At 51.5% G+C, this 18,109-nt stretch overlaps 1 protein-coding gene across 1 annotated transcript in view; it reads left to right on the top strand.

Moving 5' to 3' along the window:
• The window catches only part of THSD4 (thrombospondin type 1 domain containing 4), a 324,275-nt gene that overhangs the window by 27,167 nt on the left and 278,999 nt on the right, over positions 1-18,109 (top strand). The window contains exon 4 of the mRNA XM_040968485.1: positions 12,471-12,921. Within this exon, the coding sequence (XP_040824419.1) occupies positions 12,471-12,921 (451 nt within the window). The remainder of the gene's footprint in view (positions 1-12,470; positions 12,922-18,109) is intronic.

Below are 18,109 nucleotides of genomic sequence, written 5' to 3'. Positions count from 1 at the left end.
TCCAGGGGCCCAGGGGTCTTCCTGGTAGACATCCCAAGGCTGGAGGCAGCAGACCCCACTTCCCATGTAAGTCACCTGTGGGGAACCACTCAGTGTCACCTATAACACTTGGGTAATTTTGTGTCCTCTCTTTACCACAGAGGCCTCTTGTGAGGCCTACATTGCACTGGAAAACAGCATAAGACACTTTTCGAGAAACAGGGCTTGCTCATTTTTACTGTCACTTATCTGATAATCCTGTGTCCCTTTCTATCATTTCTCTCATGCATGCAAGGACCCTTCAGAAGGTTCCTGAAATAAGAGATCCACAGGTGAGTTTATTTGGGTGTAAAATCCATGCATGGTTGTTTCCCATCACACACGTTGATGACGACACCTGTCTGTCTGCGTACTTGTGTGTGTGTGTGTGAGCAGTGGATGTGTATGTGCATGGGTTTGTATGCACGTGATTGTATGCTTTACTTGAAAGCTTCGTAGTTATGGATCAAGCAGACTGAAGAAGCAGGGCTTGCCCACTCATCCTTGCCTCCCTGAGGACTGTCCAGGTGGCTAGTGGGGATCAGTTGTGTTCTCAGACCTCCTTCCCCGCCCACGTTGGGGAGGCCCTTGCAGCTCTCATCTATGCTTTGAATCAGTGTGTTGCTTCTGTCCTGAGGGTCCCTGGAGCTCACAGACCCCCTCATGGTGCTGGAGAGGAGAACTTGGTGTGAATTACATTGCACACAGGAGGGACTTTCAATCTCTGGCAGACATTGCAAAGCCCTGAGCCTTTTGACCAGGGGTTGCCTGGTGATGCCACCTGGAACAATGGTGGCTTCTGTGCCTTGATTTTTGCTTCTGAGACCCTCACCAGGTCCTGGGCAGGGAACTTTTTGGGCAAGTCCATCTGCTGGTTTGTGCACATCTGCCCAAAGGTTGACAAAGAGCACAGCCAGATGGAGGGTCTGTGGCTCTGACCACAGGCGGGAGTACACGGGTCCTATGCGCATGTCCCTGATGTTTCATTAAGTGCCTGAAGCATTGAAGTGATTATCAGAACAAAGATCTCATTGGCTCTAAGAACGATGCAGTCTTGAACCCTGCCAAGTCATCCACGACTCTGGCCCCCTGGGGGAGACACACAGCAGGCTGTTCTAGACATGTGCATCCCAGAAGAAAGGGTCTGACGCATGTCTGCGGATCCTCCAAAGCTTCTCCTGCCTGCTTGCCAGCAGCCAGAACAACTTCATACAGATGTGGACAGGTTTGCCCTGCCCCTTCTTTCCTCATCTCCCCTGCAGGAGTTTGCACGTTTGAAGGTATTTTTTTAAAGTCCTAGAAAATGGAATTAAAAGAAATGTTTGTGTTGATGCAAAAACAAACCAAAACCAAAACAAAATTAATGTAGGGAACTAATTGATTTCGTCATAATGCATTTTGTAAGAGCTTTGTGGAGCACCCCATATTGTTGTCTGTGGCATATCAATGGCAGTGGTTTCTGAAGTGCCCGCCAAGTGTCTTCCACGCATGCTAAGAACCCTGAGCCTCAGCAGCTCCCCACGGTACAGGGGCAGCCACTAAGCTGACCTAAGCTGACGAGGTCCCTGTGCTTCGCTCCAGGACAGGCTCATGGATTTACATTGTTAACCTGGCTCACAGCATCTTTGCCCCCCATCACCACCTGCTCCAACAATGTGATTTGGGGCAGCTGTGGCAGCTGAACCCCATCTTGTATGGCCTTCTGTGAGCTCTCGTAGGAGCCTCTCAGGTCCTCGGGTTGGTCCCAGTCACAGTCTTTTGCCTCACCTGTGGCTCTTCCCGCAGCACTAACAAGAGCAAATATAGTGAGTGTTTGCTGATGGCTTACAATGCGAAACAGGCCAAATGATAGTCTTGGGAGGCCAGGGTCTGGAGCCTGTGGGTGATCACTTTGTTGGAAAAGGGTGGCCTTTGCAGTTGGAATCAAGTGAAGAGTGTTGAGATAGAGATGGTGCTGGATTGTCCTTGTGGGTCTCAGGGGCAGTGACATGGAAGAGGGGAAGAGAGGTCGACTGTGCAGACAAGCAGGGAGTGGGGGGATTTGAAAATGCTGCTCTGCAGATTCCAGTGTGGCAGCCACAGGCCAGGGACATGCTGGCGAACACCAGAAGCTGCAAGAGACAGGCCTTAGGTGTCATTCTGTGTAGTTCCCCGGGAGTGCTTTGGGAGAAAAGCATCATGAAGGCGTCACAGCCCCCTAGGGGTTTGTTAGCTGCCCCCTTTGTTCTCCTGGAGGCTGCAGAGGGGGTGGCGGCTGAGTAGACACCTTTCTCATGTGCCTGCTGTTGTCAGTTGCTCATCTGGCCTGCAGCTATTGCTGCCCGGTTGGTGGCTGTTAGTCACCATAGCTGCATTACACCCCTGCATCATGTGCTCTGGACTAAACTTCGTGGCACTCGTGGGAGCAAGCCAACCACGTTCCTTTCTTGCACCTGTCCGTGGGTCCTGGCTGTGGTAACTGGGGCTCTTTTCCTTGTGGACTGGAGCATTGTTTATCTGAGCTAGTGCCCAGAGGATTTGGGGGATGGTGAACAGACATTCCCCACTCCACTTTTTGTTCCCTAAAGCCCTGTGTGCTTGGGACGGGGGTGGAGGTTGGGCTGTGGAGGAGGCATTGTGTGCAGCTGTTCAGGCTGTGCATGGTCCCTCCATTCACCCGTTCCACGGTGCTCATTCCCACATGCCCACCAATGCCCAGCCAGTCAGAGTTTCGGACTCAGTTTCTTCAGGTGTATTGTGGGAGTCATGAATTTGCATTGAGATCACAGGTGCTGGGCGCTCAGCAGGGGCTGGTGAAGCTGCTTGCATGCTGGGCAGGCTGATCCACAGCACCATGCTAACCACACTCAAAGGACCGCATCAAACCCGGGAGCTGACTCCTTCACTGTGTAGACAGGCTACACCTGCAAACCTTCCTGGAATGCAGGGAAGGAGGCCCATGTGGTCACTGTCACTGAATATTTTGTGTTGATAACACAGGGGGATGTGATGGGAGTGGTAGGAGGGTGAGGGAGAAATCCCACCGGTTCTTCCCCAGCCTGGGGTCACAAAAAAGGCTCCCGACTATGGGCTGTGTTATATTCATCAATGCTGTGGTGATGAATCCAGCAGAACTAACTCCAGGGCTCTGTCTGGGGGATGGATTCCCTGTGCCAGTGCCCCCAGGGAGGAAGTGGCTGGGGAGCTTGCTCTGGTTTAGCCCCTGTTCTTAGCAACAGGATCTGCTAATCTTATTTGGCCTCCCCTACATGCTGTGTGTCACCCCTGAGGCCTCTTGGGATCAGATTTCAGCCCTGCCAGCCCAGACTCCTCTTGCTTACATGGTGGAATGGAGGAGTGGGTTTCTGATCTTTGAGGCATGGCTGTCTGCGGGCTGCCCCTCTGCCTCTGCTGTGGCCCTTGTGTGTCCCTGTGTGTCTGATCTTCATCTGAGGCAGGTGTCGGGGAATCCTTACCACTGTTGTGAAAGTGACAACCGAGAGGGATATCCCAGGGTCAGGTCAGTTACCTGGATGATGGCCCCAGGAGGCCGCTATCACTATCCCTGCAGTTGATGTCCCTGGTGCACAGGAGACAAGCAATGAAACACACAGGTCTGGCCAGTCTAATGGATTCCTGAACTCTTCCTGTCACCCTACACTTGCATCCCTTTCCGATGGCTTTCTTCCCCTCCTGGTCTTCAGACACAAAATACGGCATTGTCTCCTGCTCTGAGCCTGCCAGGTTCACTGGGCCTCCATTGCCAAGGCCACTGTTGCACCTTACTTACTCACCTTTGTGCAAATCCAAAATAACATCATGAGGTGGTGAGGAAAGGGTGGCTGGACTCAGTCCTGACTTTGTTGCTGAGGAGCCTGCTTGGCTGTGTATATCGTCCTTGCCACGTGTTGGCTCCCAAGTCCTGTTATCCTGAACATCCACAGCCCTGGCATGAACACCCACTGAGCAGACACCTGAGTGTCCATCTTAGAGACCAGCCCCACTCTGGTGTAGTAGCTTGAGTACCGCGGGTGCCTGGTTCTGGGGACCCTGGATGATTTCCAACCCTCGTCCTTGGGAAGGAGAAAGGGCTGACAGCTCATTGTGGGGTACCCACATTACTCCACAAGACTGGATCTCTGCAAAAGTTGCCCGCAGTTCTGTTTTTGGGCATGGAATGGGGAGTCCCATGGGTGGGCCTCACTCCTGAGAGATTGGTAGCTGGGTCACTGAGTGTGGCTCTTGGGTTTCTGATGCGCGAGGGTCTTGTCCTCTGAGTTATCCACACACCCTCTTTCCTGTTCCCATTGTCCAAGTTCCTTGGTGCCTGACTCTTCCCTTCCCCTTGGTTAGAACAAAACTGTGGCTGTCTCCCATGTCACTAGAAACCAGCCAATGGGGTCTTTAAAAAGATTTATTTATTTATATTAGCAAAGCAGATTTACAGAGAAAAGCATAGACAAAGAGAAAGATCTGGGACCAGCATGGAAGCTTAGTGGTTAAAGTCTTTGCTTTGCATGCACTGGGGTCCCTTATAGGTGCTGGTTCATATCCCAGCTGTTCCACTTCCCCTCCTGCTTGTGGCCTGGGAAAGCAGTCAAGGACGGCCCAAAGCCTTGGAATTCTGCACCCATGTGAGAGATCTGGAGGAGGTTTCTAGCTCCTGGCTTCAAATCGGCTCAGTACCAGCCGTTGCAGCCAACTGGGGAGTGAATCAGTGGATAGAAGATCTTTCTCTCTGTTATGTCCTCTCTGTATAGCTGACTTTCCAATATACATAAATAAATAAATCTTTAAAAAAAAGAGAGAGAGAAAAAGATCTTCCATCCATCTAGGTCTCCCACATGAGTGCAGGGTCCCAAGGCTTTGGGCCATCCTCTACTGCTATTCCAGGCCACTAGTAGAGAGCTGGATGGGAAGTGGAGCCGCCTGAACATGAACCAGCATTCTAGGGGATTACCATTGCTTGCAGGTGAAGATTAGCCAGTTAGGCCATTGTGCTGGTTTCTGGATGAACTTCTTTTTCCTGAAGGTTCAGAGCAAATCTGTCAGCTGCCTCTTGCCCTGGTCTTTCTGCCTAGCACCTGCAGCCCTGCATATACTGTGTGTGCTTTGCTATGGGCAGCCAAGACGGCTTTCATTCCCATCAGTGTCATGTCTGTATCCCTAAGGCGTTGGCATTCTGCCTCTTGTAGGACGTCCATAGTGCTGTAAGTTGCGGCCTGGAGCAGTGCTGGCCTGGGCTTCTAGGATGTCATCTCATTCAGCTGGACCATTGGCTCCCATCTCTGTGAGCTTCCATGCTCTGAACCCTCTGGCCCCTTAGCAGGTATCAGAGTGCATAAGAGTGCACGTTAGCAAATGGGGCTGCTGCTCTGTCTGCAGACTCCCTTCTGAGCCACCCTGATTTGGGGCTCCGTGGACTCTCATGTCTGGGTTGCAGTTGCTGGTCATCTCCCTGTCTTTCATGAGGGCTCACCTGGAGGGCCTTGACACTATTCCACTAGCTGCCTTTGCTTCCTGCGCATGTGTGGGAGCTGCTGATGGTGGAGCTGTGCTTTGTCTCTGCATATTACTCCCCAGTTGGTTGGTTAGGCTGATCCGTCAAACAAGCGTTAAGGTGGACACTTCAGCAGCTTCTTGCAAAGATGGAACTGAAAGATATGCTGACTTGGATACAACTTCTGTTTCAAATTCTATGCATAGTTTTTCTGTGACATAGCATTTTTTCCCCTTGCACTGATGAACTCCTGGTCTGTTTGCATTTCAGTTATTCTTTTGCACTCAAATGCATGTATCTTTTCATTCTATTTCTGATAAAGTTTTAGAAGTGCCCTCTTCTTGGTCCTGAGAAGTGCAGGTGTACATGGGGGTGGGGTGAGGGTGGGAGATGCCAGGCAGGAGCTTGGGGCCCAGGAGCCTTCTGCGTGTGGGACAGGAATAAGAGAATATGTGTTGGGGATACTGAAGAGTGGAATCTGAGAAGACAGAGACCTGATACACAGGGGTGTGGGGAGGGACACAACATCAAACCAGCATTCCCCAAGCCACCGGCAGGCTGCAATCATCTTTTTCCAGCACAGGCAAGACTTCCAATGGCAGTGACTGCTGGGCTGTGCTCAGCAGGTGAACACAGTGGAGATAGAAGCCCAGAGTGGGAGAGGTGCCTCACTGGTTCCTTGGCAGGTGAGGTTGCTGTCAGCCATGCTGGTCACCACAGAAGGTATCACTACTTGCTTTTCCCTGCGGACTGCATAACCCCAGTGTTCAGCTTCAGGTAGCTTACTTGTGGGCAGGGAACTTGACCAGGCCCTTACTCCTTTGAGTCTTTTTTAGACCTGTTTATGTACTTTCCTGTGACTGATGGTGACACCCAGCCGTGCGGCCCTCTAACCCCTGGAGCTGTGTTGATTTGATACTCAGCCCCAAGTGTGTGTGTGTGTGTGTGTGTCTCACCTTGGTCAACTTGGTTTCCATCTTCTGTGTTTTCACTTATGAGAGTCAGTTTGAGTCATTTTCAACCCAGCTCCCTGCTAATGCACCAGGGAAAACAGACAAGATGACCCAAGTGCTTAGACCACTACACCCAAGGTGGAGACTTGAAGGCAACTCCTGAATCCCAGCTTTGAACCAGCCTAGCTCTGACCATTGTAGCTATTTGATAGGGAGTCAATGGAAAATATCTCTTTCTGTAACTGTACCATATTTTATATATGTTTGTATCACTTTTCTTGCCTTGAAAACTCATTAACTCACTGAACCCTGTCTTCACATTGAGTCAAAGACAGGAGGGCAGGCAGGTCCCCCTCCAGTGCACCTGGCTGGGCCTTCCACTTGGAGCTCTCAGTGCCAAGAGTTCTACTTGTATCTGCTCACAGGGTCTCCCTATATGTCCATGCAGCTGTGGATCTCTATATTTTTCCCATTTCTTCTCTTTATTAAAAAAAAAAGGATGCATTTATCTGAAAGGTGGTATGATGAAGAAAGGCAGAAGCAGATCTTCCATTCTCTGGTTCACTCCCCAGTTAGCCACAATGATTGTCTCCATCTGGGTCTCCAATGTGGGTGGCACAGGCCTGGGAGCTGTCTGTCCTGTTGCCTTTCCAGGTGCATTAGCAGGGAGCTGGTTTGGAAGTGGAGCAGCTGGAACTCATACTGCCACTATGATATGGGTGCTGGTGTCACAGGTGGTGGCTTGACTTGCTGTACGTGCTGACACTCCTGCCTTTTAATTAAAAAAAAAAAAAAAGATTTGTTTATTTGAAAGGCAGAGTTATAGAGGAGAGACAGAGATCTTCCATCTGCTGAGCTACTTCCCAAATGACCACAAGAAGTATGAGTGGGCCAGCCTGAACCCAGAAGCCAGGAGCCTTATCTGGGACTCCCAGATGTATGCTGGAGCCCAGCACTTGGGCCATCTTCTGCTGCTTTTCCAGGTGCATCATTGGGGAACCAGATTGTAAGTGGAGCAGCTGAGATTCTAGCCAGCACCCATGTGGGATGCCAGGGCAGTAGGAGGAACCTATTCTACAACACAAGGTCCCCCCTCCCAATTTGTTTTTGTTTTAAAATGAAAGAGGGGCTGCAACTGTGGCGTAGCACATAATGCCTTTGCCTGAAGTGCTGGCATCCCATTTGGGCACTGGTGGAGTCCTGGATGCTCCACTTTCAATCTGCTTCCCTGCTAAGGCACCTGGGAGAGCAACCGAGAATGGCCCAGGTGCCTGGGCCCCTGCACCCATATGGAAGACCTGGAAGAAGCTCTTGGTCCGTCGTTGGGCCTGGTCCAGCCCTGCCCATTGCAGCCATTTGGGAAGTGGACTAGAATATAGAAGATATTTCTTTTTTCCTTTCTCTCATTCTGTAACTATGCCCTTCAAATATCAAATTAAAAAGCAACAAATAGGAACCTACTGAATATTCCATTTAGTGCTTGTAGCATCTTTTTTATATTAGTGTGCCCACATTTGGCCCATCCTTCTCAACAGCTTCCTCACACCACAATGTCTGAGTCGATCTTCCATTTCAGTCCTTGTCCCACCTCAAGAATGCTTGGATGATGCATCTACCACACAGGTCACAAAATGTTGCTTATTTTCCATAGTTTAGCTTGGTCTGCAGGCCTCTCTCTGTTGCCTTTCTTTAGGGCTCGCCTCCTCTCTGAGGATGAGCTGGGACCCCAGGTCCCAAGGGCTGTGGATTCTGCAACCTCACAGGACATTAGAGACCCGTGGGGTTGGCATAGCTGCTCCTGGATTACACTCCCCTCCCTTGGCCTGGTTAGGTTCTGTGTGGAACAGGGGCTCCCCCATCAACACAGCAGGCTCCTGGCCTCTAGTCCTACCCGGCCCCTAGCTGTTATCCTTAGGCCTGGCCTTGGTCGAAGGTCTTGCATCCCCTTCTGCTCTGCCTTTGCCTGGAGAGGTGGCTGGGGTTCTGCTAACGCTGCCATCATACACAGCAACTCCCTTTATCTGGACCTTGGCTCCTGACACAGCTTCTCTAACTGACAGCTTCTTTCTTTCCGTGCTTTGAGCTTCATCATCCTCAGGATTGTTCCAGCACCCCAAGGGGAGAAGAAGGGGCTTGCTGGGGTGAGTGTAAGGTGCTAGATCCTCCAGGAATACTCCTCAGGTCCTGCCTGCTGCGTACAGGATGGTTGTGCCCCCCACTCTGTGCCATTTACACACTTAAGAAGGAGCTAGGTTTCTTAGGATACACTCCCTAGTCTTTGATGGTTTTCGAAAGTGTCAGGACAAGCTACTTTAGAAGATGCTTTTGGTACTGTTTGTGGAGTGAGGTCCATCCTGCTTCTGGTACATCTAACGGGATCGCTCTGTGTCCTGGGTGGGGTTGCACCTAAGCTCAGCTTCCCTAGGTCCCGGGCAGGCCTCAGTGCTGAAGCTGGCCAAGAGGGTGGGTTTGCCCCCAGAGATGGCCTGCAGAGTTCAGTTCTGATGCATGACAACAGTGCAGCGTGCACATGGCTGAGGGTCCTTTACATCTGTGGGCACTGCCTGCTGGTACCAGATGAGTCCATCTCAACACAGTACCGGGGCTGGCACCTGCTCCCCTCCTGCCTGCTGTGTCCATAATGAGCACCCTTCCATCTCCCAGGCCTGTGCCCTCTGTGGGAATGGCTCCTGGCCACACAGCTATTCCTCTAAGGCAACGGGAATTCCAGAGAGGGCAACGGCTGTCTAGGGGTCAGTCACACCCAGCTCCAGCAAGGAGACAATGCAGAGTCATCTCCTGCTGGGCAAGAAAACAGGATATGTGAGACCACAGACTGCCTGACCACAGGACATGTGACCACAGGACGTGAGGCCACAGGGTGCATCACCACAGTCTGTGAGACCACAGGCTGCCTGACCACAGGATGTGCCATCATAGGCCATGTGACCACAGGATATGTGGCCACAGCATGGCTGACCACGAGACATGAGGCCACAGGCTGCCTGACCACAAGATGTGCCGTTATAGGCCATGTGACCACAGGACATGTGACCACAGCATGACTGACCACAAGACATGAAACCACAGGGTATTATCACCACAGTCTGTGAGACCACAGTCTGCCTGACCACAGGATGTGCCATCATAGGCCATGAGGCCACAAGATGTGTGACCACAGGACATGAGGCCATAGAACGTGTGACCAAAGCATGGCTGACAATAGGACATGTGAACACAGCATAGCTGACCACAGGACACCTGACCATAGGATGTGTGAACACACAGCATGTGACCACAGCACAGCTGACTAAGACACCATACCACATGCTGTGTGACTGCAGGACAGTTGACCACACAGGACATGTGACTGCGGGATATGTGAGTACAGCTGTGAGACCACAGGATGCCTGACTTTTTGCCCACCTCCCTGCCCTGCTGGGCTCCTGTCCCAAGTGGCTCTTGGGCTGCCCTCCTGTGTCAGCTGCTGTGGCCTGTGTGTGGCTCCAGATAGCACAGCTGAGACAGAACACCCTACCACCTGACAGCCACAGAGCCCTGACTGCGACTGTCAGGGGAACAAAGAAGAAGCAAAGTGGGGTGTCTCCAGAATCCATACAGCCTAGGTTCTGGGGACTGGGCTCTGATCTCAACCCTTCTGCTCAGCCAGGGCCCCAGAGCAAGCCCTTGCCCTGCATGCAGCTTGAGTGACTCTGGGCTCTGCCCACCCGTCTTGAGCACCCTTGACTTCTTTATTACTTCCTGCCTTGATGACAGAGTCTGAGTGCAGCCAGTGCTGCTGGGAAGGAGGTTCCTGCTGGCTCCAGAGCAGTGACCTTGCCCTCAGCGCCTCAGGAGAGTGTTGGAACAGCAGCTGTCAACCTGTGTTCCATATCACCCAGGAGCCTGCTAGAAATACCAGTTCCCATGTCCCACCCCAGTGCCCAGTAGAGTATGTTGCAGGAGATTTTGACAGCCACTGTAGCACCAGGTCCTTCTGGAGGCCTCCCTGTCGACTGGAGGTTCTTATCACTGAGCCACTCATCAGGGTGGGACCATGCATTCGCCTGTGTGTCTGACCTGGAAAAATGACACATGAAAGTCCTCAACTCCTAAAAGGTTTACTGGATGTGGCTGCAGCAGATGGTGGAGAACAAATGGTACAATCTGCTTCAAGGGACTGGTGCTGGGGCCCGGCAGGTTTGTCTGCCACCTGTGATGCCTGCATCCCATGTGGACGCTGACTTGAGCCCTGGCTGCTCCACTTCCCATCCAGCTCCCTGATGCACCTGGGAAATTAGTAGAAGATGCCCAAGTACTTGAGCCTCTGCACCCACGTGGGGGACCCAGAGGAGACTCCAGGCGCCTGGCTCCTGACTTGAGCCCAGTGGCCTCATGCTGGCTATTGCGGCCATTTGGGGGAAATAAGCAGGCAGATGGAAGATCTATCTTTGCCTCTCCCTCTCTGTATAACTCTTTCAAATAAATAAGTACATCTTAAATAAAAGAAAATAATCTGCTTCAGATTCAGCCCCATTGTCAGCACCAGCCTGGTTTCCATAATGCCCTTGTAAGCGGATGACATGACAGTTTCTTGTATTCTTGTTTAACAAAAAAATTAGTTTTGTTGAGATCTGATTTATAGACCCCATGCTTGCATTGCTGGGAGCATATCCCAGGAGGGCGTTTCAGAGGTTGTGTGTCCATCACCACTGTCTATTTATAGAGCATGTTCCTCTTTTTCCAAAAGAGACCCAGTGCCCTTGGCGGTCGCTCCTCCCCCTGCCTACTCTCCCATCTCTGCTGTGGGCCGTTCTTACCAATGGACTCACAGGGGCTGTGTCTGAGCTCATCCACTTGGAGCACTTGTGTATTTGCCAGCTTCCATCTTGGACAGCCCTGTAGTGACCGTCTGGACATGAGTTTTCTTTCTGCCTTTGGACTGTATGGGTGTAGCTTGTGGGGAACCTGGAGCCCTAGGCCCTGCCCTAGCCCTCTGAGCCAGGATCCCCAGGTTGGCCTGGGTGGGGGGAGGGAGCTGCTGTGCAGTGGGAGGCTGGGAAGTCCCTCCCTTCAGCAGGTTGCCTTCTCCCTCCCCTCTGCTATACCCTAGGATTTCCTCTGGGCTTTCAGGTCTTACACATACAGGAATTCCTTCTTTGGCATATCTGTGACATCATGACAAAAGGGAATGACACCGAAGTCCCACGGGTGCCTGGGTAGGGTAAATTGCACTGCATCTCAGAGTCCCCCTTATTAACAGAGTCCTGAAGTGTTGTCAGGATTGACTGAGAAATCCTGAAGGCAGAACATGCACGGTGGCGTGATTTGCTTCCAAGCCATATCAGCCAAGAATGGAGGTTCAGTGAGCGTGTAGAGTGGTAATTAGTTATACTCATGTTGGACGAAGAACTTCTTGGTGAGGTTAGTCATTAGTATTTTTTCCTTGACTTTGCTATTAATGTGCATATGCAAATAAGGCCTTCCTGAAGAAACCAGTGGGCACAGTTCCAAGTATGTGAATGTGGAATGAATGGCTACAGGAGCCGAGAGTCGGAGGGTTGCAGAGACCTTGGTGGCCACTTCACCCAACAGGCGAGAGTCAGGTGACTGTTGCAATTCATGCTTCCCAACTCTCAGACCCTTCTGCCCGTGAAACCCTTCTAGGGCCAACCCCCACTGCACTCTGTGATGGGCCGGTCCAGAGCACCCCTGCCCTACCCTGAATGATGAAGACCGGGTCTGAAGTGCCATGTGAAATGAAGAAAATATCAGGAAAAAAGCCAGTGGGCATGTGTGTGTGGCTGAAATAGCAAACTTACTTTTGTGTTTCTCAGGATCTCCATCCCTCCTTCCCCTACCTCCCCATCCCTATTCTGCACCTTCTCCCTCCCAGGCCCACCACTAGCTTCCTAAGCCTCCAATCCTTCTCTTGGTCTCCTCTGCCTTGTCCTTGGAGCTTCTGATTTCCCAGGAACACCATGTGATTGTATTTTTCACCTCTCTGTTTCTCTCCCCAGGGGCAGGACTCAGGGTGCCATCGGCCCCGGACGGTACGGCTATGGCAAAGCCCCATACATCTTCCCGCTGCAGACAGACTCCGCACACACACTCCAGAGGCTGCGGAGGCAGAGACCCCCATCCCGGCAGGCCAGGGCCCAGGATGTACCGGTTCCCAGGACTGGTTATGGCCCTGCAGCCCAGCAGCTCTCCCATCATGGTTCTGGTGGCCATGGTGACCATGGCCCTCGCTCTGGGCTGCAGGCAGCCAAGGCTTCCAGCTACCAGCTGCCTCTGACCCACAACCAGGGCTTCCCTATGGCCTCCAGTTTCTTCCAGAGCTCGGAGAGGAGCAGTGGCAGCCATGGTGCAGGGGCTCCTGGTGTGGCTCAGAGCTTGTCCCAGCCTTCACGCTCCATGGCCATCTCCTGCATTGGTTCCTACCGGCAGTACAAGCTATGCAATACCCAGGTGAGTGCCTTTCTCTGTGTCTGGGCAGTGGCACAGGGCAGCTGAGCCACAAGGAGAGCCGTGTTCGTATGCAATTGTACTTGTTCTCCCCTCTTCCTTTCTCCTACGTAATCTCCCCACTGTTGGTTATTGCTTTAGCCATGCAGGTATAACTTATTGCATCTCTTGCGTGGTATTGGTTTGCTGTTTTTGTGGAAACATCCCAGGTGTTTGTCCTCTGTCCTTGGTCAGCAGGTACAGGCCAGAGTGACTGATTGAAGACAACTACTTTTGCTGTCAGGGTTTCTGGGAGGATCCATCAGTGGGTTTCCAGGTGGAAGCCTGTCATAGCACCCATAGCTGTATCTAGGTGCACCTGTGGATGTGCCGGCATGGGTAGAATAGGATGGCACTGAGTGTACCTGCTGCCGTGCTAGCATGGATGGAAGAACACAACCATGTGGGGTGGCAGTACCCACGTTTATTGGTGATGCTGGCCACCTTTGCAGATGCATCTCACTGACCTCATTCACCCTCCTTTGCCTTAGGATGCTGTTGCTATTCTCTGCGTTTTTCAGTTGCAGAGGCAAGTTTGAGTATCAGACTAGTGAATTGTGGAGCACATTGTAAGCATGAGCTGTGTAAGGGGTTGACCAGGTGTATTTGTAGAAACACCAACTTGAAGACTATGTAGGGTAGCCAGCGTTCTGCTGGTGGAACAGCTCAGATGCCTGCTGTAAGAAGAGACTTGAACATTGACCCGGAAGGACCCATCATTTTGGACCCAGTGCCACTTCTTGTTTCAGCTTCCCATGGCTTGCAAATTTTTACACTGTTCAGGTTGTTCATCAATCTGCTGTAACCTTGTAAGCCCCGCCCCCCAATCTGCTATAAATTTGGCGCCATACCTGACAACCCCACCCACCAATCTCTTGTGGCCCCTCCCCCTAATCTCCACCCACCTGCCAATTCCCTGCAGCTCCACCAATCTCTCATGGCCATCCTCCCATCCACTTCCTGTCTGTTCCCCTGAGCGTGTGGCCTCCCCGCCTGGCTCTCCTCCGTTCTCCTTCGTCTTGCCCTCTTTCCCTTCCCTTGCAGCCCCCATCCTGCCACCATGGCAGGAGATGTTTCCCTTCTTGTTCTCTCTCCCTCCCATTGCTACCCTGTTGGAATAAGAGCACCTCCTAGGTACCTCACTATGTCCAGTATTTTGGCCTTGCTGCAAACTTATCCTGAAAAGCGGACTTGGTTGTGCATAAGCACTAACACTTGCAAGCCTTGGCACAGCCCTGGTCCGCTTCCTGAGCCCAGCTTCCTGCTGCTGAGCATCCCCGGAGGCAGCAGCAGTGCTAGGGTTCCTGCCACCATGTGGGAGACCAGGAGTGAGTTTCTAGTTCCTGGACCCAGCCTTGGAGACGTTTGGGAAGTGAGGTACTGGGTGGAAGTTTGCTTGCTTGCTCTCTCCCCTCTTCCCCTCCCCAAAATAAATACAACTTAAAAAAAAAAAAAAGGCTGTGTATAATGAGAAAGGAATGAGAGAATGTGTTGAGGTTAGTTTTCCGAGCTGCTACATTTTTTGTTAATAATCTGCTTTTAATACTCTGTTACTCAGTAACAGCACAGCTGTTACTTATTAGCTCCAATTTCCTCATTAAAAATATATTTCCTGTCACAGAGCCTGCAAAAGTGACTGAGTTTTGTGATCTTAAATCTGAAGGCCTTGGGCTGTCGCTTAGCTCATTCTTGTACTGGCCCACTTCAGGAAATCCTCTGTTCTCAAGCAGTTCCTGGTCTGTCCATCAGTGAGGCCATGCCTCAGCATCATTACCTGTCTTACAGGGGACCAGTGACCCCAGAGCATGAACACAAACATCACTTCGTCAGCTTCTTAGGGTCGCCCTGAAACCAGACTGTGCTTTGTAAGTTGAAAAATGTAGAAAGCCCTGGGGCCAATGAGATGGCTCAACTGACTAATCCTCTGCCAGTAAGCAATGGCATAAAAAATATGGGTGCTAATTCATATCCTGGCTGCTCCGCTTCTGATCCAGCTCTCTACTTGTGGCTGGGGAAAGCAGTAGAGGATCGCCCAAAGCCTTGGGACTCTGCACATCTTGGCTCAGCTATGCTCTGGCCATTGTGGCTATTTGGGGAGAGAACCAGAAGATGGGGGGGGGAGGGATCCTTTGTCTCTCCTTCTCCTCCCTGTAGATCTGTGATTCCAATAAAAATAAATAAATCTTATTTTTTAAGTATAGAAATCTCAGATGTGGTCCTTGTTTGTGGAACCCCATTGCTTTTCTTTTCCAATGAAATTCCATTTTTACATTGGTTTTGATTTGAAATGGAGAGAGAGAGAGTAGAAAGAGGAGGAGGGAGGGAGAGGTCTTGTATCAACTGTTTCCTCTTACAGCAGTTGGGACTTGGTCGGGCCAATGCTAGAAGTCAGGACCCTCATCTGGGTCTCCTGCATGGGTGGTGGGGGCCCAGGTATGTGGGCATCACCACAACCTTCCAGAGTGTGCATATAGAAGGAATTCTGGGAGTAGGAGTGAGCTGGAACTTGAACCTGAGCATTGCAAGATGGGATGTAGGCATCCTACATGGCGTTTTAACTGCTGTACCCAATACCCAGCACAGTTTAAATGTTGAATGTATTCTCACTGGCTGGTAAAGCTCTACAGACCAAGCCAACCAGAAAGGAGGAAAAAGAGAGAAAGGGCATTGTTGGCACATGGGCAGCTGATGGCTGCTCAGTACTTCTCCCCTAGCACTGTGCCAACCCTGTGCTGCCAACAGCACAATCACCATGCCTCATGGAACCTGCAGCTTCTCGGGTACAGGGCAGCAGCGTTGCTGAGGAGGTGGACTGCATTGGGAAGACTCCAAGGCACCCCTGTAAGCTCAGGGCGGATGTTGGTGCAGGATGGTGGATGCGCATCTTGACTGTGAAGTTTGCATTCCTGCCCCAGGTTCGTGCCCAAGACTTGGGGCAGAGATGTCAGCCCTTTCCATGTGTGATCACGCCTTCCGTGGTTGAGCTGGAGACCCCTGTGACCCTGGTCACATGCTGCTTTGGACCCCCTTCCCCAGTTGGGTGGTCCTTGAGGGGCCCAGAAGGCCATCTTCACAGCTGTGTTTATGATCAAAAAACCAGTGAATAAACAGAGCAAAGGGCAGGCCCCCTTGCTGAGGAAATGGGCCCTAGCTGTGCAATCACCTTCTCCCACACTGTGGAACCCTATGGATGAGCCACACATGAGTGGGATGCCATTGTCCCAGGAAGCCCTCACAGCCGCACCCCTAGGTTTTGGCATGCCTGCCTGCATATCTCTGAGAAATAGATTTGTAGACTCTGAAAAGTCAGCCAGTTCTGATCTCTCGGCTCCACTGCGTGTGGACTTGCACCGTGACATGGGAAGGTCACTTGCACCTTGAGTCTGAGTGGGAGCTGAGCTGGCTGCGCACACAGCTTGCCCCTGCCCCAGGAACCTGGGTTTCCTTGATATGGAGCTGACACCTGGACAGTTCCTGAATGTAGTTGATCTTGCAGCCAGCATCTGTCCAGGTGGTGACTTCTCAGACTCGTGGCTACAAAGCCAAACTTGTCCTGGTCTCCTTGGACTGTGAGGTGCCTGTGGTTGGCAGTCTGCCTTTTGTCCGGTCACACAAGGTTGCTGTGAACTGTGTGTCAGCTGTGGTCTTGGTGGACTTGCCTGTGGCTCGTGGATTTTCAAGGGCTGAAAGTGACACTGTGGAATATTGGCCTTCCAGCTGGCATGAATATTCTGTCACCCTCCAGTAAGTGCATTTTCCTTGTAAACCTGGGCGCTCTCCCCACCATGATGTGAGCGTCTTAGCATATCTTCAGGATTGCCCGATGCTAAAAGGCTGCGAAAATCAGCCGCAGATGTTGTATGATTTCTGAGTGTGTGCCTGGCTTCTTTTTGCCTCCGAGGTGTATGCAAAGTCAGCGCTCATGGCCCCCTGGTGGAGGAGCACCACCTCACCCAGCCCAGGTGTACGCAGCAGAGGTGAGGTTGGTCTGATTCCTGAGTTTTCCCCACACTGGTTGCTGAGGCTTTTGCTTGGGGTCTGACACCCATAGCAGCAGGGCAGGACTGGAGCAGGTAGGTTCCTTTGCAGTCCACGCAGGTGCTGCACCTGCCATTGAGGGTCTTGGATGCCCCAGACTGTGGAGAAGGGCAGTTGTCCTAGTGAGAGCAGGTGATTTAGGAAGAGGAAGTGTTGAGTGCAGGAGGTCCTTACAGCTGCTGTCAGAGCCGAGGAGCAAGAGGCTGAGTGAGAAGAGCAGTGCCCTGGGAGAGGAAGTGACTTCCTAAAATGCTCATTACTGTTGACCAAGTTTGCAGCAGGAGATACTCAGAGAGAGAGAGGCATGAGCAGTGAGAACTGGTCCTGGGCTCTGAAGCCTGAGGTTGCATAGAGGTCACGGGGGCAGCAGAAGCCCAGCCCTGTTCCCCACGAGACTGAGGAGACTCAGTGCAGGACATAGCTGTTGTCACAGCGTGGCCAGGCTTGCTGTCTGCCACTGAAGGAGCAGCTGAAAGATGACTTTCTGCTGAGGGAAGGGTGGTGGATCTGGTCCTTGGTCCCATAAGAACCCAGGCCATTTTCGCAAAGTAGGAAATTTTCCCTAACTATGGGGGCCGGCGTCTGGCTGGGACTCCATTGAAGTGGCCCTTATCCTGAGCCTGTCACCACCCTCTGTCATCTTGGGACCGCCAGCCGTGTCTGCTTTCCACAGCATTCTCCTGTCCATATGCTTGTGGAAACTTTTCTCATTGACCTTTCCACACGCCCAAAGGGTATTTCACGGAGTTGCTGGAAAAGTGGAAATAAAACACAAGTTTGTTTGGGTGTAGAAAGGTTTAGAACTCATGCTTTGTTTAAAAAAAAAAGCATTGGAAAGTTCTTAGAAAGTACATATTATGAAAAAATTATGTGTGGATCTCAATATTTTTGTGCTAAAATAAGCTTATCTTTTAATTCCATTTCCATACACTTTTAAAAAAAAGCTTTATTTATTTTTATTGGAAAGGTAGATTGATCGAGAGAAGGAGATAAAAAGATCTGATCTTCTGTCCTCTTGTTCACTCTCCAAATGGCCTCAATGGCTGGAGCTAAGCCGATCTGAAGCCAGGAGCCAGGAACTTCTTCTGGGTCTCCCACGTGGATGCAGGGTCCC

This window comes from Ochotona curzoniae, unplaced genomic scaffold, assembly GCF_017591425.1.
Source record: "Ochotona curzoniae isolate NIBS_2020 unplaced genomic scaffold, NIBS_Ocur_1.0 scaffold_4701, whole genome shotgun sequence".
Taxonomy (NCBI): domain Eukaryota; kingdom Metazoa; phylum Chordata; class Mammalia; order Lagomorpha; family Ochotonidae; genus Ochotona; species Ochotona curzoniae.
This window is presented reverse-complemented; position numbering and strand designations above follow the sequence as displayed.